The 25,500-nt window shown below is 39.9% G+C and overlaps 1 protein-coding gene across 1 annotated transcript; it reads right to left on the reverse strand.

The window, feature by feature from the left end:
- Positions 1 to 390: 390 nt before the first annotated feature.
- On the reverse strand, positions 391 to 24,880 carry drc4 (dynein regulatory complex subunit 4). Its single transcript, XM_080186848.1, has 11 exons — positions 24,773 to 24,880; positions 22,192 to 22,284; positions 21,585 to 21,782; positions 15,465 to 15,671; positions 14,271 to 14,325; positions 12,752 to 12,957; positions 11,446 to 11,613; positions 5,218 to 5,304; positions 2,946 to 3,155; positions 1,319 to 1,384; positions 391 to 705 (listed from the first exon to the last, which is right to left on the reverse strand). The coding sequence occupies exons 1-11, from the start codon at positions 24,773 to 24,775 to the stop codon at positions 556 to 558; spliced, it is 1,443 nt and encodes a 480-aa protein (XP_080042974.1). The 5' UTR covers positions 24,776 to 24,880; the 3' UTR covers positions 391 to 555.
- Positions 24,881 to 25,500: the final 620 nt, after the last annotated feature.

A 25,500-nucleotide genomic window follows, 5' to 3' on the forward strand; every position in this document is an offset into this window, starting at 1 on the left:
ACTTGTATTGTCCTACACGGTTGTTAGTTGTTGTTTGCAAGTTTAACAAACTTTAATTTTCAAGAAAGCTGCAACTGAATGTGGGTTTAATCCTCACACTGTAGCTTACCACACACTTAGTCCGCAAAGAAAATTTGAATATTTTAAAATGTTAATTATATTGAGTGAAGCAGAGGGAGATGACAGCAAAGTACAATTTAGTGACTGCTGGTGTTCAGTCACCAGTAAAATCGACACATTAACAGCAAAGCGGTATGTTTTTGAAATTAAAAGAATGTTTATTATGGTATACAGGAATCTAATCCCACCTTATGATGAAGCAAGTGATTTTTCCTGAAATATATATTAAAATATTTTTAGTTTTAAAAAAATTGTAAAATCTCAAAGCCATTAGAAGTATTTACAAACTTCATTCATTTTTAATATTAAAAAGACATCTCCTGAACAGGTTTTCACAGAGAACTTTGTTTCACATCATAATTAGGAACATTACCAATCTTATTTATTGGTAACCAAATGTTCTACATATCATGAGCAACTGTACACAGCCCAGAGCTAAGTCGATGCAGCAACTAGCCCAGCTGTGCCCTGACCGATCTTCTGTCCACAAAAAGCAGTCTCCAGTGGCTTGAATCCAAGTTCATCTACTGGAATTCCAAATGCAGTGAGTTTTGCCTCATATGTTCGCAGCAGATCGTTGTGAGCCTAATTAAAAAGCAGTGTCAAATCTTAATCCTACAGAAAACATGTGCTTAGCATAGCTTTACATGAAAAATATATTTTCCATTGCAACCATAGATTTATCTGCTGATTGGTATTTATATGGCGCCGTCTCAGATTTCTAATACGTCAAAGCATGCTACACACAATCGACGATGTGCAGCAACTGTTATTTTGAAAACGGCAGACTCTCACAAAGAACAGCAAGATGAATGACCATTGATTTGTTTTTGGATAATGTTTGTTGAAAGAGGAATGTTGGCTACGGCATCTGCTCCTCTTCAAATCCTACCATGGATTTTTAACATTTACTTGAATGAACAGAATGTGTCACAGATATTTTTCATGATAAATAGACTGACACTTCCAGCAGTACAGCACACACTAGGTAATATAGTTACTGGCACGTATTGGCCTAGTGCATAAACTCAGACCTAAGTGAGATTATTGCCAAAGTCATTAGTTTGGAAACATGATTTTCCAAAAAATGTGTAATTTTTGTATTTTGTGAGAATTTCCAAATTTTGAAAAAGTAAACCCAGGAATAAAAAGTGAGATATAATGTACCAATGCAATTCACTTTCACATTCACCCTTACCTTACAAACCCGAGCCAGTTCATACTGCAAGTCCTTTATAACATTATTCTTGGAGTCCAGGACATCCTGAAAAAGAACCAAAGAATGTAAAATCTAAAGCGTATTCGACATAAAGTAATCACAACTTGACATAACTTGTATTTGTAATTCAGAACTTCAGAAGCAAGTTTATTTTTATTATGAGAGTGTTGCAGGTAAGGCCAGCATTTATTGTCCATCCCTAATTGCCCTTGAAGGTAATGATGAGCTATATTCTTGAACCATTTGCTGCAGTTCATGTGTTGTAGGTACACCCAATACTTTTTCCGTTGCTGTGGTTATAACAATATAGCTTGTGATACCATTTCAGAACACAGTTAAACGTCCACCACATGGTTGTCATTAGACTTTGCCACTGGAATCATGTGTAGCCCAGACCCGGTAAGGATGGGAGATTTCTTCCTGTGAAGGATATCAGTAAACCAACCAGATTTTTCCAACAATCTGATGGATCTGTGGTCATCATTACTGACACTAACATTTTATTATGCTTAAGTTCTGTCTATTGCCCTAGTTGCATATGAACTTGTATAACAGAAGCACAGGCCTCTGGAGCACTAATCCCATAACATTACCAGTATGCCAACATCCCCCTAAAGCCGATTCACTTTGTCTTGAAATAAAAGTCATCTATACACTTTTTTTGTTCATTAAGAAAGAAATATTTGCATTTACATCATTTCCCATGTTTTCAAGACATCCTGGAAAAACATCATATGCACAGCAGAAAGAGGGGTCAACCTAGGTATTTGCCTAAAAGCCACAGAACAGTTGCAAATGAGCAACAGTGGATGTGTGAGGATGATACAAGACAGACGATCATGACAGCAGATCTCCTGGTGGCAGTAGTTACAAGCAGCTGCAGCTTGTTGTATCAGATGTTGAGCAGTCTAATAAGCAGTGCTTAAAGGGCTCACTGGAGGTTGCTTAAGGAACAATCTAGTAAATTTTGAGTTTTCATTTTTGTGCTCAGGGGAAATACATATAGTCCACCGGCATTCACAAAAATGTTTTGGTTCAGTGACACCTGCATTGCTTTTTTATTTGAATACCCCTACTTCCCCATTGGCATTACTTTCTCCCTTCAAACGTACTTAGCATTGCAGCTCAATGGGAAAGGAAAGAAGGCTGATTTCCTCACCACCAGAAAAACATAATAGGGTGCACATTTTGTGCCTGAAGTTGGTTTGGAATCCGCACAGGCAAAGATGGGTGGGCACTGCAGTTACTCAATCTATTTGGTGCTTGTTTCATTAGGAAATCAAATTGCTCAGCCTTGGACTTGCATTCCTAGCTCAGCATTTCGAGTGATTGATGCTGACTTTTGATTGACCTTGAGGACTAAAATATCAAAGCTCAACTTTTTTTTTAAAAGGTAGCCTTTTCTGCAAGGGTAATAAATATACACCAAAATAGTCTGATTGTAATATGTTGCTACCTCACAAATTATTTTGTTTATCATCTTAACTTATATGTGGATGTGTATAACGTCATAGTTTGTATTGCATAGCTCCCTTAAGGATCCACTGTGGAGTTTTCTAATTGTACACCAACCTCAAAACTACAAGGTGAGAGAAGGAACACAAACCTCCAGTTTGCGAGTGATCATACTAAGTGCAGTTGGATCGAGATTGGAAGCAGCGAGGACTTCATTCAATTGTGCTTCTTTTTTCTCCAAGCAGTCTGACAGTACACAAAGCTTCTGCTCAAGGATAATATTTTTCAAGCCAGTTTTCTGCTGAACCTCCTGAATGGCTTTGTCAAATTTGTTATACAGATCATCTCGCTCTTCTTGAACCTCAATTTAAAAAAAACACAAGACGTTAGAAATGTTTAAAGTTAGACAGAGATAAAATCATCTATTTCAACTCCATTAAATGCAATTCACATGTTGATAAGTTGAATGGGTATTGAAAGGCATTACTCGAAACTATTATAAAGACAAAATACTTTTTCACTACTCTGAATATAGAAAGGGCTATTTCTTGTAAAAATATCGTACTGAGTGTTATATGTACTATAGCCAGTCAGCTGTCAGGTTTGTAAAAACATCATAGGAATGCACATATATTAATTACCCTAATTCTATAACTGGCTTTATGACTTAACCATAGAATCCCTACAGTGCAGAAGGAGGCCATTCAGCTCATAGAGTCTACATTCTATCTAGGCCTATTCCCCCACCCTATCCCTGTAGCCCCACTTATTGATCATGGCTAATCCACTTAACCTACACATCTTTAGATACTGAAGGGCAATTTAGCAAGGCCAGTCTACCTGTTTTGCACACCTTTGGGCTGAGGGGGGGAAACTGGAGCATCTGGAAGAAACCCATACACTCAAGGGAAGAACATGCAAACTCCATAGGGTCACCCGAGGGTGGAATCACACCCTGGTTTCTGCTGTGAGGCAGCAATGTTAACCACTATGCCCTTGTTGACATTTTTGGAAAAGCTAATAAGTTGGTTATCATTTATCAAATGCAATTGACAAGTCAATTTTTCTGTTCCTCTTTTGTGCTCTTTATTAAAATTATCATTTGAATTTGTCTTTCTGTCTCTCTCCACTTTATCTCAGATTTCCTGATACCATCATTGTGAAAAAAGTTTTCATTGATTTTTTAAAATTCATTCACAGAATGTGGATGGCATTGGCAAGGCCATTGTCCATTTGTCAATGGCCTTAAGGTGGTAGTGAACCATATTCTGAATCACTGTAGTCCATATGGTGAAAGTTTTTCCACTATTAGGCAGAGAATTCCATGAAGAAGGGTACGACAAAACTTACTGGAATCCAGAGTCAATGTTGAAGACTTCCAGGGCAACTCTCTCCTGACCACTGTGCCATTAGTGGGACAGGGCATATTCAAGGGTCATGATGGAGGAGTCCAGGACACTGTCATAATCAGAATCATATCTTTCAAACAATGTCAGGCTGTTGTATATGAGTCTGTGGGACAGCTTTAATTATGGCACATCCTCAGATATCAGGAGGACTTTGAGTTAATTGGGCTGGGTGCACCTTTGTTGTGTAGTGTCCAAATCCAATACCTAGGTCAATGTCTGGTCGTCCAACCAATTTTCGTATTTATAGCAATTGTCATAGCAGTTTGATACGTCTTAATGCCTTGCTAGGCCATTTCAGAGGACAGTTACGAGTCAGTCACAGATTGCTGTGGGTCTGGAGAAGCAAATAGAGCAGACTGGACTTCCTTCCCTGAAGAGGAAGCTAGTAAACCAGATGGCAATCCAGTAGTTACATAGTCACCATTGTTGATACCAGTTTTTGAATTGAATTAACTGAACTTAAATTTCACAACTTTTATAGTGGGATTTGAATTCTACACCATGTATCATTAATCCAGGCTTTTGATTACTAGTCCAGTGACATAACTACAGTGACGTTTCTTTCACAGTTCCACCTATGATATTCCTAATCACCATCATTATTATTAATCTCTCTAGTTTTAAATTGTTTTAACTATAGATCAAGAATCCTGATCTATTAGATTCCATTCACAAAAGGCTATAAAAGCTGGAACAACATGACCTTTCAAGACTGAGATTGATTGATTTCTGTTAGGTAAGGGTGTCATGGGAATGGCACAAAAGTAGGTAAATTGCATTGAGGTATACAGAACAGCCATGGTACAGCAAGCTCAGGACTGAATGGCTTACTTCTGTTCCTGCAGTCTGATTTCACTTCATAACTTGCGTTACACTATTGTCTTTGCAATTTCCCACCACTTGTGCATCTTTGTGAAGTACCTCCTTTCGTGCAGGAGGTCACAACTGTTCTCTTAACATTGGTAGTTTGGATTCCATCTGCTGCAATTTAGTAAATATTTTTATGTAATCTACCTTGCAAAAACGCTGCTCAAGTACTTCGTGCTCCCACCTGAACTGTTTCATTTCCTTCTCCATAAGTTTAAGCTTTGCTCTCGCTCGCTGTGGAAAGAAAAATCAAACTGCATGTTACCATAATGGCTTCAACAGTTAATTGTTGCATTCTCTTCCAATGGCCTGTTGAGTCCCATCCTTCCCATTAACTCCAAGAATGCATCATCTGAAGCACAGGTATTTTAATTACTGGGTACTAGTATACTTTAATTTTTAACTGAGTATACATGGCTTTTCCTCCACAAGATGGAGCCATGTTCCTTCTGGAAGTCATGATGTGGAGTCTTAGAGGCATGTAACTACTGATCCTACTGTGCAATCTTACAGTTGTAGCACTCAGGTATTTGGAAGTAAAGTGGTTATCAGAAATATTTTTCTCCCCTAAAGCAGATAAAAATACAACATGGACATTTATTCCTAAAGCTGGTATCTATTGTATAACACAATAGTATAACCAAACATTTGTTTTTACAGATTTGAGACAAAACATTTTTTTTTATATTAATTTGTGGGACATGGGTATCGCTGACTGGCCAACATTTATTGCCCATCCTGTTTACCCTTGAGAAGGTGGTGGTGAACTACCTTCTTGAAGAGCTGCAGTCCACGTACAATGGGTTGACCCACAATGCCATTATGGAAGGAATTCCAGGATTTTGACCCAGCAACTACAAAGGAATGGTGATATATTTCCAAGTCAGGGCAGTGAGTGGCTTGGAGGGAAACTTGCAAGTGGTGGTGCTCCCATGTATCTGTATGTTCCCTTGTCCTTCTAGGTGGAAGTGGTCGTGGGTTTGGAAGGTGCTGTCTAATGATCTTTGGTGAATTGCTGCAATGCATCTTGCAGATAACACACACTGCTGCTACAGGGTGTCAGTGGTGGAAAGAGTGGATGTTTGTAGATGTGGTGCCAATTAAGCGGGCTGATTTGTCCTCGATGGTGTCAAGCTTCTTGAGTGTTGTTCGAGTTGCACCCACCCAGGCAAATGGGGAGTATTCCATCACACTCCTGACTTGTGCCTTGTAGATGGTGGATAGGTTTTGGGGAGTCAGGGGGTAAGTTACTCACCACAGTATTCCTAACCTCTGACCTGCTCATGTAGCCACAATGTTTATGTGGCAAGTCCAGTTGAACTTCTGGTCAATGGTGATCCCAATTACGTTGACAGTGGGGGATTCGGTGATGGTAACACCATTGAATGTCAAGGGGCAGTGGTTAGAGTGTCTCTTATTGGTGATGGTCATTGCCTGGCATTTGTGGCGCAAATGTTACTTGTCACTTATCAGCCCAAGCCTAGATATTGTCCAGATCTTGTTACATCTTGCTTATGTTCTTACATTTGAACATGGACTGCCTCAGTATCTGAGGAGTCGCAGATGATGCTGAACATTGTGCAATCATTGGCGAACATCTCCACTTCTGATCTTATGACAGAGGGAAGGTTATTGTTGAAGCAGCTGAAAATGGTTGGGCCCAGGACATGACCTTGAGGGACTCCTGCAGAGATGTAATGGAACTGAGATGACTGATCCTCCACAACAACAACCATCTTCCAATAAACCAGGTGTGACTCCAACCAGTGAAGAGTTTGTCCCATAATACCCACTGATTCCAGTTTTGTTAGGGCTCTTTGGTGCCACCCTCGGTTGAATGTGGCCTTGATTTTAAAGGGTATCACTCTCACCTCATTTCACCTCTGGAATTCAGCTCTTGGAATTCAGCCATGTTTGAACCAAGGCTGTCGTGAGGACAGGAGCTGAGTGACCCTGACAAAACCCAAACTTGCATCACTTAGCAGCTTATTGCTGAGCAGGTGCTGCTCGATAGCACTGTTGATAACCCCATCCATCACTTTCCTGATGATCGAAAGTAGACCAATTGGGTGGTAATTGGCTGGTTTGGATTTGTCCTGCTTTTGTGTGCAGGACATACCTGGGCAATTTTCCACATTGTCAGGTAGATGCCAGTGTTGTAACTGGCTTGGCTACGGGAGCAGCATGTTCTGGAGCATGTCTTCAGTATTATTGCAGGAATATTATCAGGGCCCATTGTCTTTGCAGTATTCAGTGCCTCCAACCGTTTCTTCGTATTACGAGGAGTGAATCCAATTAGCTGGAGACTAGCATCTGAGATGCTGGAAGCCACTGGAGGAGGCCGAGATCGATCATCCACTTGGCACTTCTGGCTGTAGATGGCTGCGAATGCTTCAGCCTTATCTTTTACACTGATGTGCTGGGCTCCTCCATCATTGAGGATGGGAAGTTTATGGAGAGTTGTTTAGTTGTCCACCACCATTCACGACTGGATGTGACAGAGCATGGATCTGATCCGTAGGTTGTGGGATCGCTTAACTCTGTCTATCACATGCTGTTTATGCCATTTGGCATGCAAGTAATCCTGTTTGGTAGCTTCACTAAATTGGCTTCTTACTTTTAGGTATGCTGGTGCTGCTTCTGGCATGCCCTCTTGCACTCTCCTTTGAACCAGCATTGTTATACTTAAAAACAATACCACCTCCCATAAATATCCAAGTAGGAAATGATAATCACCAACAAGAAAAAATTTATAACTTGCAATGGCATTATCATTATCTAGTCCTCTCTGCCAATATCCTGGGGGTTCATCAGTTAGAAACTCAGTTGGGTAAGCCACGTAAGTGCTGTGGCTACCACAACAGATGAGAGGCAAGGTATTCTGCTACAAGCAGCTCACCTTCTGAATTCTAAAGTCTCTCCACGACCTACAAGGCTCTAGTCAAGAAATGCATGATGGAATATGCTCCCTTTGTCTAGATGAATAAAGGACTCACTGCCATACTTGACAAAGTAGTCAGATTGTGCTCTCCCCAAAACCAGAAAATCCCACCGGAGGTCAAAGGATGTTTGCACAGTCCGCACCCCCATCTGCTACAATTCCCAAGAATTCTGCAGCTTAGGCTTAGGCAGCTGAAAACATAATAAGGGCAAAGGGAGTTGAAGATGCATGGGTGGTGAGAGGTGAAATAATGTTGGACATGAGGAAGTTACAGAAGTAGGAAGAGAGAGATCATGGGGGGTGCTTATTTAAAATTGGTAGACTGGAGCCAATCCAGATTTTTGAGCAGCGTGACGAGTGAGGTGGATTTGGTGCATGTTTGGATATCAGGAGCAGAGTTTGAATGATCTCAAATTGGCAGAGGATGGAAACTGGGAGGCCAGTGAGAAAACTATTGGACTAGTCAAGCATGGTGGTAATGGAAACATGAATGGTCGTTTTCGCAGTAAGTGTTTTGAGACAGGGATTATGTTACAGTTGATGGGAGTTGGAGGTCTCTGTGCTGTACAGGATACAAGACTGGAAAAACAGCTCCAAAAAATTGAAAAGGGAAGACTTTCATTTATATAATGCTGTTCATGACTACAGAATATCCAAAGCACTTTACAGTCAATGAAATGTAGTCACCGTTGTAATGTAGGAAATGCAGCAGCCAATTCATCTATAGCAAGTTCCTAAAACGGCAATGTTATAATGACCAGTTAATCTGTTTTATGATGTTTATTGAGGGATAAATATTGTCATGGAAAAGTATTATTCCTGCTCTTCTTCAAGATATTACAGGGGATCTTTTACCTTCACCCGAACTGGCAGACAGGCTAAAGTTTAACATTTCATCTGAACAACAGCACCTCCAATAGTGCAATGGAACGTCAGCCTCAACTTTTGTGCCCAAGCACAAGAGTGACACTTTAGTGCACTATCTTCTTATGTGGAAATGAGAGGGCCATCAACTGAACCAGGCTATAGGGTCAATTAGGACACCAAGGCTGTGAACAATGTAGTTCAGCCTTAGACAGTGTTACAGCACAGGGCAGGGAAGGGACCAGGAAGGATGGTGATGATGTAATGATCAGTGACAGTAGTGTATACGTACAATCTAACATTGTGGCTTCAAATTATGCCACTGAGGGGCAGCATGCACATGAGACATTGAAAGGAATCAAATATAAATATTTGGGTGATTCCAGAGGACATACTGCAGGGGTGGAGGGGTAGGGCCCTGACTGTAAAGGTAAGACCGAAACCAGATATGTTTGACTGCAGATGATGGGTAAGAATGATGGTGTAATCAAACATGTCAAAAGTTGTAGATGTATCAACATGAATTAGGAGGGACAGTAGACCATGGTCAAAAATAGAGGGTACCATTTGTGACTGATTAGATTCGGTGTTGTGGCAAGAAGGAATGCTGATGTGCTCAAATATGGAGTAGTAGGAATAATGGATACAGATGTGGTAGACAACAATATATTTAAGGACCGAATGGAAGAAAGGGAATTGAATTTTGGATAATAATTCAGACAATGAGGTTAAGGGAAGGATTTTTTGAGGAGGAAAGTGATGTTGGCAAATTTGAGGGAAATTGACAGCTCATGAGGAATGGGAAAACATTTACAATTTCAGCTAGCAAGGGGTCAAGAAAAGTCAGTCATCAGTTTATTAGAACTAGTATCAAGCAAGGAAGAAGTGGGGCATTTGGACAAGTTGACCTCAGTGAGGGCACAATAATGTAAGAGTGGAACTAAAGATACAGCTTTGTGGTTAAAACAAGGGTATTTGGGAGAATATCTTGGCTTACTGAGAAAGAGAACAATGTGTAGAGACAGCTGAACAGATAGTCTCAATCTTAGTGGCAAAGACGTCTATAATCTCATCACTTTGCAGATGTATCACAATTCCTTCACTGTCAGGTCCAAATCTGTTTGTATGAGTACCTTTATCATATGGACTGCAGTGTTTCTAGAAGATAGCCCACCACTATCTTCTTGGGCCAAACAAGGATATGGAAAATTGTCAGCCTTGCTAACATTATCAACACCCACATCCCAAAATTAATAGAAAATTTAGAAAGTTGCACTTTTTTTTGTTTAAACAGATAATGGACTTCTCAAGCATTTGATGAAAAATTCTAGTTTTGCCAGGGCAGTCTGAGAAATTTTAAATGACTTTAAATTACAGCTGCTTTATATTGAAAACGACTATGTGTTTACTGGTCCAAAAATCACTAGTTGAGTTTTAAAAAGACTGGATGGCAGCATTATTTTAAAAGTCCCTTGAGACAACAGCTGCTAAGATGGCTGAATGTTTGCATCACTATATCTTTGAAATTCCTAAACAATTAAAATGGAGCCAGGCTATCTAGAAAAACCCCATCAGATATAATCACCTCAAAGAAGTATGAATGGACTCATTTATCAAACAACCAAAGGAATCACCTGTGCACGTAGTAGCTGTGGAGAGCAATCCATTGAACAAAATAACTTTGGATAATGGGATTCTGGTTGAGAAAGGAACTCATGCAGCCATAATCTACTTGTGCCTAAACCATGGGCCTGGAATCAACTTGCATGACCATCTTTGGGTAGCTGGTCAGTTTGTAAAAGGGGATCATGTGATGAGCAAACTAATCTCCCCCCACCCCACTTTAAGAAATTGCTTTGCTTCAGGCTACAAAACAGAAGGAGAGATACTGAAGAAGCATGAGTGCACTCTCTCAGTTCCTCCTCATCCATCCAGAAAACTCACGCTTTGCCTGTTATTTAACCACCCACATGCCACAAGTAGTATTTTAAGAATTAACCCAGAAGCTGCTGTCTCTAGAAAAAAAGATAGATCATCTGTCACATCTTTACATCATTTTCATCCAAGCCATCAATCTATGAGATTCAGTACTATTGATTTTATTGGACTTTTAAAACTACTTTACCAGTTTTCTCACTTAATAACCAGTTCACGTATGTATGAATCCCTGAATGCATGTGAGGAACTACCTGAGCATTGTCTTAATTTAGATTGGGTGTCAAGTACAATAAACTACTTTATTTTCTTTTATCAATTTATGAGGAATGTGTATGTGTGTGTGTGTTTTTTACATTCACAGCACTTAAACAGTTAAACATTGACCAAATTGGTAAGCACATTCTTCTAAAAAAAAATGTTCCCGCCAAACATGGAGTAGGCAAAGAGGGGAACCTGTCTACCCCCCTCACCTTGTTGTAACACAGCTCATGTCACTATATACACCAAATGAAAGTTGCAACCAATACAAACCAATAAAAATTATTGTTCATATAACCAACATGGTGCTAAAATCAATAAAGGATAATAAATTAAAGCTGATGTACGCATCACTTAACTGCCAAGATACTTACTGAAAGAAATCCTTTATCCTGTTCATAGTTGGTTAAATGTTTATTCAGTTTTGTCACCTCTTCCCGCGCCTTCCGCAGAGGTTCTGTCAGACGCTTATTCTGAAGCTGAACCTCAGACATCTCTTTTTCTAGTCGTTCTTCTTTTAACTTCATTTCTTCCACTTGTTCCTGAGAGATAAGAGCAAAATCTGAAAATCATAGCTAGCCATTAAAAACCTTGTTCACAAAGTTCAAGAGTAAGAACTGTATCATACTTACATACTTATTACTATCTATTATGTGAAGGAGTGGAAGGTACTAAAACTTTGTGCACTGTAAATACGTAACAAGTTTACTTAGCACTAACACAAAGATTATTGTTAATATTGAGATTATTAAGATTTGCATAACACAGACGCTATCACATATTCCATAAAGAACATGTAGAATAAAAAAAGTGGGATGAATATATTTAGAATCGTAGAATCCAACAGTGCAGAATGAGGCCATGCAATCCATCGAGTCTGCACCAATCACAATCCCACCCAAGGCCTATCCCCATGCATTTATACTAGCTGGTGCCCCTAACAAGGGACAATTTAGCATGGTCAATCCCCTAATCTTTGGAGTGTGGGAAGAAACCGCAGCATCCAGAGGAAACCCACACAGACACATGGAGAATATGCTAAATCCACACAGACAGTCACCCGAGCCAGGAATTGAACCCAGGTCCCTACTGCTGCAAGTCAGCAGTGCTAACCACTGTGCTGCCCATTTAGTAAACAGTATACTAGATGGTCAAGAGTCGAAAGTTGTTTTTGTTAAATTTTGGGTCAACAGTTAAATATATCAGTGCTGGAAAATAAGATTCAAACATATCCAGCTCAATTATAACATAGCCAAATGATCTCAACAGCAATTGGGTCTAAAGAGGATGCAATAAATGTAATACACCGTAAGAAAGTCTGGAAGCAGACACACAGACAATAATTTTGATTCCTGTATTTAGCTCCAAAAAATCCTGACCCCAGTGTCAGAGAAACAACATGATATTCCACTATCTCTCTTATGCCTCGGAAATCACATCCCTACAAAGTGGGTTAAAACTGCCCAAATCTATTTCTTTCAGGTACGAAGAAACAACTGGATTTGACTTAAACTCAAATCCCAGAGTTGACGAGATCGTATACCAACCCACCATGGTATTAATTCCCTCTGTAGAAAGTCAGCCATTATTTCACTCAGCAAAGTGTGAAACATGTGCTTTTACTCACACATATGTAATAACATTTAAGCTTATTTGTTTAATAACACAGAATACCCTAACCTTCAATGAATTAATGAGTGCAAGGTTGTTAAGAGTAACATCATTGTAGTAATTTTTAATATCACTGAATGCTTTTTCATGATTTTTCATCAATGCGTTGATCTGACCATTCTTTCTTTCTTCAATTTCATGAATTTCTGTTTTTCTTTTCAATTCCATCTCGTCTCGCAACACATCCATTTTCTTTTGATACTTGGCTTCGATATCTGAGTGTGGTGAAAGTCCAATTAAATGATTATCTTACAGAAAGTGACACAAATCAGTCAAGCATACACTGTATTATAAGTCTGGAAGCAGACACACACAAAATAATTTTGATTCCTATATTTAGCCCCAAAAAATCCTGAAACGAGTGTCAGAGAAACAACTTGATATTTTACTATCTCTCTGTGCAAATTTGAAAATTCTCTGACAATTATGAGGAACCTTATGCCTCAGAAATCACATCCTGACAAAGTGGGTTAAAACTGTCCAAATCTACTTCTTTCAGGTACGAAGAAACAACTGAGCAAAAGGAAATAAACAAGTTTTTTCATTTTAGAAAGAATTAGATGTCATTCTTTAGATTAGGTTACGGGGGGTGGACAGAGAAGCAGGCAAGAAAGAATGAAACTTGGCACATCCCTCAGAGGACGTTAGGAATTTAGCCTGGATCAGAGATGATCCATTTTCTTTGACGGCCAGCATTGGTTTTCCTGTGGGAACCATTAAAAAAGTGGCTGAAGAGATGACTGAAAAGTGAGAAGTCCCAAGATTCTGCCAGAGGGAGAAAGTTGCTTCAATTTTCTGTCTCCTCATTGAGAAAGGTGTCTCTACAATCATGCACCACCTATCTCAATGACTCAATTTTTGGAATTTGGGACAGGGTCGATATCTGACTTGCTTGTAGAGTGAAGTTTTGCACTGTCAATGTGATCCTAAAAGTTCTAAAAACATTAATTAGAAAATGCTAGAAAGAACAGAGAGATTTAACTTCAAACTTCATGCCTTTTTCCTTTTTATATCTTCTATTCAAAGGAAATCAGATGAGTAGGATGCATATAGGTTGAAGGAAGGTTTGTTTCAGATGGGAATGACCTGTGGTAATGGCATTGGCAGTGTTTGTGCAGCCCGAAGAATCATTTACACTCCTTGTAAATTCACAAAAAAAAATGAAAGCTCACATTCTGGGCTACTCTGCAGCTGAACCAACAGGTGAAACTTTATGCAGCAAGCACGATTTATGCTTCACCCGATTAAGTCCTAAGGCAATGGGAATTCTGTGTTAATCAACAGAGATAAATGGTATAGAATACTCCAAAATGCACTATTCAATTATTTTGGATATTGCTTACATATTCTTATCTTTCATTTTGGCAGCTTTCAATTATACTAGCAAAATTCCTTATCTTTCACTGACAATCTAAAACATATACATCAACTCTTTAAATAAATCTTTGTATTTAGTGGGAATAAGGATTGATAGCTTTGATTATAAGTTTTCATTTTAAGGTTTTCCTTCTGACAAAAGCTGACTAACCTTGTGTTTGTTTCTCAAAGTCATTCCACAATCTTGTCATCTCTTCATCATTTTTCTGTAGTGAATATGAAAAGAGATCTTAATTTAAAAACTTATTGGGCTCTGATAAAGGGTCGACACATATTGATAACCTTGCTGTGGGTTAACATTAAAGATCTCCCCTTATGAATTAACTTCTTGTGAGGGTTTCCATCATTTTCTCCTTTTAATTCAGATATCCAGAATTTTCAATATGCTCATTTTATCGATGAATTATATTAGTATAAATATCTCAAAAAGGCAATAATTTGGAGAAACTATTTCATTTGGCATACCTTCACTTGATCTGTCTGCATCCAATAACTTGTGGTACAACATACCGGAATATTATTAAAATAGAAAACCTACCAACCCCCGTAGCTTACTGAAGGAACGGTACTTAGCACAGAAAAAATAGAAGTATGGAGGAAGCACCCCTCTCATTCTCCACAAATCAAACAGAGTAGCAGTAATGTTTTGGGCAGATTTTTGGTCCTTTGTGGCCATACTGCAAATTTTCCGTTACTTTCCTAACTGTGATTCTAAAACTAATAGCCCTGAATCTCAACTACTAAAAGAAATTAATCCAGTCCATTTTTAAACCTGGTATAGTTCCAATTCTGGTAATGCATTCAAAATTTCTACCAACTTCATAATGAATCAAATACTTTCAGCAATAATCAAGTATTTTCGTTTTTTGTCTTTTGACGCACTTAACCTTAAACTGGGTTTCTAGTTCTCAAATACTCTGCTCAACAAAATAACTACCAAAATTTAATTTCTCAATACTTAGCAAAATCGTAGACACCTTGAACAACATTTTGTCAAAGTAATTTGGAAAAAACAAAAATGCGGTGTCCCCAAATTTGCCCTCTATGAAACATCAATGACATCTAATTCTTCCCCACACATCATTCCAGCCTAACATTCTGCCACCTATCCTTTGGCAGAAACCTTTTTTACCCCACCATTTCAAGGCAATTAGAGATGGGCATCAAATGTTGGCCTTGCCAGCAAAGTTCACATCCCAAAAACAAAAACAATTTAGGCTAATGTGCAAGATCATATCATTTTTTTCTCTGAAATTGATGTAGGTAATAAAGAATACTTTAGCCCTATTTTAAAGATAAGCACCTTCTGTTAACCTGACTTCACCTTTGCCCTTCATAAACGTACCAGTTTCAAGGTTTTCACCATGTTTTGATTGGAAAGTTCTTGTTCCTTCAGTTGCACCTTCAGGTTTCTGATATTACTTCGTATATCATTCTCCTGGTCATTATGCCATTTTTGTTCCAGTTTCATGGCTACTGTATTCTCTGCCTTTAATTCAGCAAGGTTATTCTGGTGTTCATACAATAAGTGTTTGACTTTCTGCTTGTAGACCTGTGGAAAGAAGAAAATACAAACTATCATAATGGAACTAAAAAAAATCCAGAATTTTTTTTGAACCCTAATTAGTAGAAATATTTTCTTCCTCATGAACCCCTCAATCAGTAATATATTTTTCCCTCAACTCTGGTCAACTCCCTGGATTATTAGTAAGTAGTTCTGACAGCGGCCAACATCTATCTCAGGTTTGGAATGTATGGAACAAAATACAAGATAAAGGAAATATTGTCAATTCTAACAATCTATTTGCTTTGAGTCTATTAAATCTGTTGGTTAGCTCAGTTGGCTGGATGGCTGGTTAGTGAGGCAGAACAATGCCAACAGCGTGAATTCAATTCCTGCACTGGCTGAGGTTATTCATGAAGGCCTCACTTTCTCAACTATGCCCTGCGCCTGAGTTGTTAAATCACCACCAGTCAGCTCTCTCCCTCAAAGGGGAGAGCAGCCTATGGTCATCTGGAACTATGGTGATTTTTACCTTTTTTGTTAAATCTGTCTCTGAAAAATCACCCATGCATTATAAATGATTCATGTTAAAAACTTGCACCTTGTTGTGAAAATATTCTAGGAAACAAAAGGTCGCCGCAGCCTAACTAGCAAGTTACTTATTCTCAAGTATGCAAATTGTACGTGTGATATGTGGAAAGATATTCCTGAATATTGATTTAGAACTTGTAAAAAGATTTGTAACAATCGAAGTAAGACATACCAATGCAAACAGCAGTAAGACTATAGTATCTTACATTTTTACATAAACTGGAAGTACAATTTATTCAATTGTGTTTCAATTAAAGGAATTTCAGTAAGAGTGACTGGATCATGGAAACACTCTGGGTTGAGTTAAAGAGCAGCAATGGAAACAAGATTGTGCAATCAGCAGTTTACAGACCTTCTTATAATAGTGATTAGTGGGGCAGCAGACAGTGTATAGATAGGAAGATCATGAAACCATGCAGCAAAAAAGACTTTATAAATTTAGTTTGGACTGAGATAATATCCACATTAAGTGCAAGGCAGAACATCTCACGTAAACAATGAATTTCTAGCGTGTATTTGGGACAGTTTGCTATCATAATCTTAGAACAAATAGGGGAAGTAGACTATGCTGGATTTCATGAAGAGTAAAGAAACCATGAATAGTTAACAACATGGTGAGAAAACAGCATTCTGCAGATAATGGCCATGATTTGATTGAATTTGATGTTTGGTTCAAGGAGAGGGTAGAGTCACAAACCAAGGTTTTCAGTTTAAGTACAAGAAACCTCAAATAAAGAAGAAATCAATTGGCCACATTAAACTGGGCTGAACTATCTTTAGATTTATCCATTAACAAACTGTGGGAAATATTTAAAGAAGTATTTTTAGAATGATACTTTGGTAGGAATAATGGTAGGAAGGACTATTACTTACGTGGCGAAAAACTGCAGCAGGCGACGGTGCAGAGAGACCTCGGGGTCCTTGTGCATGAGTCGCAAAAACCCAGCTTGCAGGTGCAGCAGGTGGTCAGGAAGGCGAATGGGATGCTGGCCTTCATAGCGAGGGGGATTGAATATAAAAGTAGGGAGGTCTTGCTGCAGCTGTATAGGGCATTGGTGAGGCCGCAGCTGGAGTAGTGTGTGCAGTTTTGGGCGCCGCACCTGCGCAAAGATATTTTGGCCTTGGAGGGAGTGCAGAGGAGGTTTACTAGGCTGATACCGGAGTTGAGGGGGTTGAGCTATGAGGAGAGGCTGAATAAACTAGGCTTGTACTCGTTAGAGTTTAGAAGAATGAGGGGAGATCTCATTGAGACGTATAAGATGATGAATGGGACGGATAGGATAGAGGTGGAGAGACTCTTCCCGCTCAAAAAAGACAGTAGGACTAGGGGGCATAGCCTCAAGATAAAGGGGGGGCGGTTTAGAACGGAGTTGAGGAGGAACTTCTTCACTCAAAGGGTGGTGAATCTCTGGAATTCTCTGCCCGTTGAAGTGGTGGAGGCTGCCTCGCTAAATATTTTTAAGACGCGGGTTGATGGGTTTTTGATAAGAGAGGGGATTAAGGGTTATGGGGAGAGGGTGGGAAAGTGGAACTGAGCCACGACAGATCAGCCATGATCTTATTGAATGGCGGGGCAGGCTCGAAGGGCTAGATGGCCTACTCCTGCTCCTATTTCTTATGTTCTTATGTTCTTATACAAGACCAGCACATAACTTTAAGACAAAGTCCACTTTTGTAGTTCATTAAGTAATAGATAGGTGTAAGCTAAAATATTATATAAATGCTTGAAAAACTGGGTATCAAGAGGGCTGCTACTTTTTATAACTTTCCCAAAGAGATACAAAGAGAGTAACAAGGTTTTAAAGATGAAGTTGAAAAAAATTGCAAAGCACACGAATGTCTTTTTAAACTGCATTTAGAGAAAAAGAGTGGTGAATGGGAATATGAATCAATTAGAAATGGAGGCGAGACTACAATAAGGAAATAGCAGACTCGTTAAATGGGTACATAGCATTTTCACAGTGGTGGACGTTGACAGTGTAGGGGTACTGAAATATTAAGTCAAGGGGAGGTATTGAATACAAGTAAACAAAATGATAATAGAGAAAATAATGAGACTAAACATACGCAAATTTCCAGGAGAGGTTGGTTTGCATCCCATTATATTAAAAGCAATAGGTGAAGAAGTTACAGGTGTACCAGCTACCATTTTGTAATGGTTTTGAGATTATACATCTTTGGACTAGAAAACTGCAAATGCCACGCCATTAGAAGGAAGGGAGGGAAGGAGATGCCAGGTAATAACAGACCCATCCATTCAACATCAATTGTGCAAAGTTACTTGAATCTATCATTAGAGACAGAGCAAGGGAATACTTAGATCAATGGACTTGTCTAAGAAAAGCAAGATGGATCTGTGATGGATACATCATGTTTGATTCATCTAAATTGAAACTTTGTGACACGGCTTAAAAATAGATGTCTGGCAAGATGTGGCAAATGTTGATCACCAGGGATTGGCTTTTCACCATTAAACTTAATCTCTTGTAAGAAAGAAGAGAGAGTTGTATCTCCAAATTTGCAGACAGCACTAATTTAGAAGGCACAATAAGATATGCAGACAAACATGACATTGCAAAGCGACATAGGCCAGATTAGTGAGTGGAGTTCAAATTGTGAAAGTGAGAGATTATCTATTTTCAATGAGATTATCCATTTTCAATCTAAGAAAGCCAAATTGGAACAGTTTTTCAATGGTAAAAGAATAGAAACAGTGGAGGAGCAAAAGGTATTTAAATGCCCATCAATGCAGCTCACATAACACATGTGCATGGTTTCAAAAAGTAATTAAAATTATTAATTTAACATAAGTCTTTATCTTAAGAAAGTTGGAATCTTGGTTCCAGTATTAGGCACTGACCTTCATAAAAGATATAACGAGTGGGATTCTCTGACAGTTCGCTGGCAGTGGGATTCTCTGGTTCCACTGGCAGTGCATCCCTGCCTGTGGGTTCCCCAGCATCATGGATTGGCTTCAATGGGAAATCCCATTGACAGTGGCGAAGCTAGAGAATTCATCTACCAGCAAAGGGCACGCTGCCTCCTGCTGCCTACAAATACATGGCTGGGAGGCCAGAGAATCCTGCCCACTGACTTTTTGGAAGAGGTGCATTGCAGATTCACTAGAATTATAGCATGCTTTAAACAGGATGCGTACAATTAGCTTATATTTCCTTGAATTTAGATGGCTGAACATTGATTAAATTGTGATGTTTAACATTACAAACAACAAATCAACACCAGTGCCCCACAAGGCTATGGTCTCAGCTCCCTACTATACTCCTTATACCCAATGACTATGTGGCCAAACTGTCCTCCAATTCGATTTTCAAGTTTGCTGACAACACCACCGTAGTGGGTTGGATCTCAAACAATTATGAAACAGAGTACAGGAGTCAGATAGAGAATCTGGTGAACTGGTGCGGCAACAACAATCTCTCCCTCAATGTCAACAAAACAAAGGAGATTGTCATCGACTTCAGGAAGCATAAAGGCGAATATGCCCCTGTCTACATCAATGAGGACAAAGTAGAAAGGGTCAAGTGCTTTAAGTTTTTAGGCGTCCAGGTCACCAACAGCCTGTCCTGGTCCCCCCATGCTGACACTATAGTTAAGAAAGCCCACAAACGCCTCTACTTCCTCAGAAGATTAAGGAAATTTGGCATGTCAGCAACTTTTACAGATACATCACAGAAAGCATTCTTTCTGGTTGTATCACAGCTTGGTATGGCTCCTGCTCTGCCCAAGACCGCAAGGAACTACAAAAGGTCGTGAATGTAGCCCAATCCATCACGCAAACCAGCCTCCCATCCACTGACTCTGTTTACACTTCCCACTACCTTGGAAAAGCAGCCAGCATAACTAAGGACCCCAGGCATCCTAAACACTCTCTCTTCCACCTTCTTCCATTGGGAAAAAGATACAAAAGTCTGAGGTCACATACCAACCGACTCAAGAACAGCTTCTTCCCTGCTGCTGTCAGAATGGACTTACCTTGCATTAACTTGATCTTTCCCTACACCCTAGGGAACACTACATTCTGCACTCTTGTTTCCTTTTCTATGAATGGTATGTTTTGTATGTATAGCATGCAAGAAACAATATGTTTCACTGTATGTTAATACCCGTGACAATAATAAATCAAATCAAAAATAAAATCAAAAGGAATTGATTGTGAAATTCGGAACAAGAGGTGTACAAAATTATGAGGATCTTAGACGGGGTGGACAGGAAAGACTAGTTTCTGCTTGCTGAGTGGTCAATTACCAGAGCGAGTGGATTTAAGGTAATTAGTAGAAGAATTAGAGGGAATATGAAAAACATTTTCACCTAGAAACTGATGGCGTCTGAAATTCACTGCCTAAGTTGTGTGGTTGAGGCTGAAATGTTCAATTTATTTCAGATGTACCACGATTTGCATATAAAGTGTCGTAACTTGCACGGCTATAGACGAGATGCTGGAAAGTGGCATTGAAATGAGCTGCTAGTTTCTTTGCTCTCTTTTTGGCCAGCACAGACATGGTGAGCTGAATGTTTTCTTTCTGCACCAGAATCTTTCTATGGTTCTAAAAGGGCTGAATTATAAAATTAGGGCTAGGTGAAGTAGATATGAAATCAAGAAACTTCTGTTTTACAGTCTTACATAATCTGTGGTGGAAATCTAGATCTTGCTACTATATAACGTTGTGGCTCTTTCATCAATTGAAGTTTTCATGACTAAAGATTGGGATTGAGCAAGGAGATTACGGTGAGTCTTTATAAAGCACTGATTCAGCTTCAACTGAAGTCCAATTCCGGCCACTGCACTTCAGAGAAGATGTGATGGCTTTAGTGTGGGTGCAAAGACTAACATGAATAATTTCAGTTATGAAGGGCTGAAGTAACATGGATCGATGGAGAAGCTGAAAGAAGTTTGATAGACATGAGAGGTTTGGACAAGTAAACAAGGAGAAACTTCCCAATGACAGGAGAAAATCAGAACCACGGTGACATGGAGAAAAACTTCTTAATGCAGTGAGTACTTAGGATCTGGAATGTACTATCTAAGAGGGTGGTGGAGACAGAGACAATCCAAAAGAAATTGAATAAGTAATGGAAGAGAAAAACATTGCAGGGCTATGGGGGAAGCGCAGGGAGTGGGATAAGTTGAACTGCTCTTGCAAAGAACCAGCACAGATCGTATTGATCAAATAGCCTCTTTCTGTGTTATAACCATAATATGACAGTTTTATTTTTGCTGGGTAAAGATGCCAAAGGTTCTGGGACAACAGCAGACAATGTAGGCTTAACAATGATCTAACTGAATAGCAGAACGGGTTTAAGAGGCCGAATAGCTTATCTGTAATGATATTGCTGAAATAGGCTCATTACCTTAATTTCCACCTGGTGTCGTTCCTCTGCATCCTCCATTTCTCGGTCTTTATTTCTTAATTCTGACTTCCTCTCCTCCAGTTGCCGCTTTGTAATCTCCCAGAAAGTGTGAATTTTGTCACGCTCAAGCTGAAAATAGTTCCGTTCTTCTCGTTCCCTGTCAAGCTCTTCACGCAGACGGACAATGTGTTCTTCCAACTGTGTACAAAAGAATAATTTGTTTATTTCAACTGAAACCCATGAACCACTCTACAGATATAGAATCATACAGCACAGAAAGCTATTTAACTCAGTGTTGTAAACAAGCTATCCCATTAATGTTATTTTCTCATGGACCTGCAGTTTTTACCCTTAAGAATTTATCCAATTCCATTTTGAAAGTTGCTACTGAATTTGCTTCCACCAACCCTTCAGGCGGATCATAACTTATCATGTAAAAATATTTCTCATCTCCCCTCTGGCTCTTTTGCAAATTACCTTAAAATAAATTTAAAAGTTTGATCCCTGAATGAGTTCAGACCACCAACCTTTCACAATGCACTGACTAAATGTACCACAGGTATAGCATATACATATTCTTCATTTTTGCAGAGCAGAAGGATTTTACCTGTTCCTTGGACATAGCTTCTGTGGAAATGCCATCGATTACAGTTGGTGTTTTTGCTTTCTTGCCTCCTTTCCCTTTCTTCTTTTTGGGTGGCTGTTTAATGGAAAACATTTTTGTTAGCATCACATTATTTTTGCTATACACAATTAAAGCCAATGAAAACATAGTCACGTTTACTCTAAGGTCAAGAATATACTGTTTCCTGAGATCACCACTGTCACTATTTAGGTTGAACAGTTTTGCTTCTTTTTATACTTTTGACAACAGGTCGGTTAATGATGTATTGCTGCCAATAATTTTACAAAAAAGTGTGTCCTTATTTTTAACTGCAAATGGAGACTCAAATTGCCTTACACAATCAAGTTCATAACTTTCAGGATACATACGGAACTTCCCATTTGCAAGCTGACCCTAATTTTTAATCAACCTGTGATACAGTGATGCATACAATCAGCTCAATTTTGCCTGTGTCCCTCCCTCCCTCTATCTGAAGACTATGATACAGGAAGAAGGGGCAGTTGAGTTATAGTAAAAAGATCAAGAACATTTTTAAAATCTCATTAAAACTTTAAAAGGCCACACACAATCAGGTCTCCATAACTTTACTAAATGGCAGAGCAGGCTCAAGGGACTGAATGACCTACTCCTGCTTCTAATTTGTATGTTCATATGTAAACATGAAAATGACTTTAGATAAAAAGGTGGCTTTAAGATATTGGGGCTGATCTTATGTTCTCATCCTGCCAGTTGATTGGCTGGGTGAACTAGTAAGATTGCGCATGAGGCAAAAAGAATCTGCACTCTGCAACCAGTGATCGGCTGGGCCATGGTGGGGTGGGTTGGGTGTGTGTGTGTGTGTGTGTGGTGGTAGTGGTTGTTAGGGCGGCAATCAATCAGGCCAGGGGGAGAGGGAATCAGCCAGGGAAGCCAGCGATGTGGGGGGGACTGCCTGTCATCTCTTTCTGTTCTGTAAAACAGAACAGAGAGTGATCTGCACCTGTGCAATTGCAGCACCTTGCACGAGCAGCCAGCTTTCTGGTGATCTTAGGAAACCCCCCCACCTCCCTCTACTGGCAAGAAACAGATAGTGCATTGATTTTGCACAAAGTGGCATAAAATTGCATTTTCAAACTCGCCCGAAAAACGGATCAGAAATTCCCATTTTCATACTCATTTGGCATTAGAATTTTTTTTGATAACACTGCCCCCATTATCTTTATAAGATATGTAAATAAACTAAAAGTGTAAGGGAAATTAAGAACAGAAAACATTATGATGTTCAATTTTGTTTTTGAATAAAATCTAGCAAGTTCCAGCATTCAAACATTTTACATATCCCAATACACATTTAAACTTCTATCCTGTCATTTAATGTAATATTTTAAGAACTGTAATTTTTTTTAATGACATATTAATTTCTTCTTCAGATTTTCATTTTACAGGAAGGATTGCTACCAAAATGCAATAACAAGTGAGATCTTGACTCTGTTAGTGCAGCCTTTTGTGCACCAGAAGGGTGAAAGTTTAAGTTCAACATTAAGATTAAGGTCACGATTTAGCTGACAATACAAAGTAGCACTGGAATTATAGCAGGCAATACAGCATGCCTCAGTATTTTACTAAACAGATTAGCAAAACATTTATTTATCCCATTGCTGTTGGTAGGAATCCTGCAACATCTAAATGATAGCTGCATTGTACATGACGTAGGTGCATAAGTTAAAGTATTTTGGGAGCCGAGAAAGATGTGATAAAATATAAATCCCTTCCTTCTTAATTTGTTTAACTTCAGTCACAATTTCTCTCATTCTACCTGAAGCAGCACGAGTTTGCATCTGTATAAAAACAACACAAACAAATCAGCGTACATCTTCCATGAGATATGGGACCAAACCTTAGGATGTGGCAAACTGATTATTCTTGTGGGGACGCCTGGGATACTTTGTTCCTTCAATTTGTAATTTTAATCCCCCGATTTGTCAGATTGTTACAAGTTCAATGGGAGTTGTCAAAATGTAAGTATGGAGGGGGTAGCCAGGGGACAAGGGGTGGATGGGGTGAGAGGGTCAGGATGGGGGTGAGGGGGTCATGGAGAGGAGATGGATGGGATGAGGAAATGAGGAGGAACTGGATGGGATCAGGGGTGCGGAGGGATGGGATGGGGTCAGGAGTGAGGATGCGGGGGACGAGGAGAGGGTCGGGGGACGAGGAGAGGTGGGGTAAGGAGAGGAGGGGTTGAGGGGGATGAGGAGGGACGGATAGGGTCAGGGGTAAGGAAGGGTGGATGGGGTCAGGGGATGAGGAGGGGTGGATGGGGGCTGGGAGTGACGATGGAGTCAGGGGATGAGGAGGGGTGGATGGGGTCAGGGAGGATGGGGTCGGGGGTGAGGAGAAGTGGATGGGGTCAGAGAGTGAGGAGGGGTGGATGGGGTCAGGGGATAAGGAGGGGTAGACGGGGGTGGGGTGAGGATGTGATCAGAGGGTGAGGAGGTCGGAGCGGATATGAAGCTTTGGCTGAGGCCGGGGCCACTCCCTGAACACTCGGCCATTGTGTTTGAAGCGGCTCCGCGCCGATACTCACCATGTTGACGGCTCCGGGCGGAAAGTCCAGAAGTTTCTGTTTGCCCGCAGCACCATGGAAACGCCGCGCGAGGCGGCTGTGGGCGGGGCCCGGGGCCTTTGTCCGGGGGCTCGCAGCGGCCCCGGCAAGTCAGACAAAGCATCGCGAGAGGGGCGCGCGCTGTTCCGTTCCCTCAGCAACGAGTAAACATCTCCCTGGCAACTGCCAAGCTGCTACCCTGAGCACAGAGACCCTGGTGCTACAGGCCGGCAGTGAAGGCCAGGACAAATCCTCCCTCCCAGTGAGAACCAACAAGTACAGCCTTCTCAGCATTTCAGAAGGAATATAATATCTTAAAGCATCAGAACAAATATCCAGGATTATCACTGCATTGAGTAATATTTATGGATATCTTCACATTTGCAGCAAGACCAATTTATAAATCAGCGCCATAGCAACTGATTAGATCATGTGGATTTATTGAATAGGGATCAGTCTATTTCTTTCCTTTCAGACAGAGGAAGAGAAAGATTAGTACGACATTTACCAAGGGCTCTGAACACTAAAGGGAGGCGGTGCCTCAGATCTATGGTGCTTATAGTCTATTGAATGTAAGGTGACATTTTAAATGAAAATCATGATATCTGTGACTGCTTCTAACGAAAGTCCCAGCATTTTTTTTAAAGTGAAGCAGGGTGACACTGTAACCCCAAATCTGATGGAACTGCGCCATGATGGATCTGAGTTTC

The sequence above is a fragment of the Carcharhinus amblyrhynchos genome, chromosome 4 (assembly GCF_965287045.1).
Source record: "Carcharhinus amblyrhynchos chromosome 4, sCarAmb.v2.hapA, whole genome shotgun sequence".
Lineage (NCBI taxonomy): Eukaryota > Metazoa > Chordata > Chondrichthyes > Carcharhiniformes > Carcharhinidae > Carcharhinus > Carcharhinus amblyrhynchos.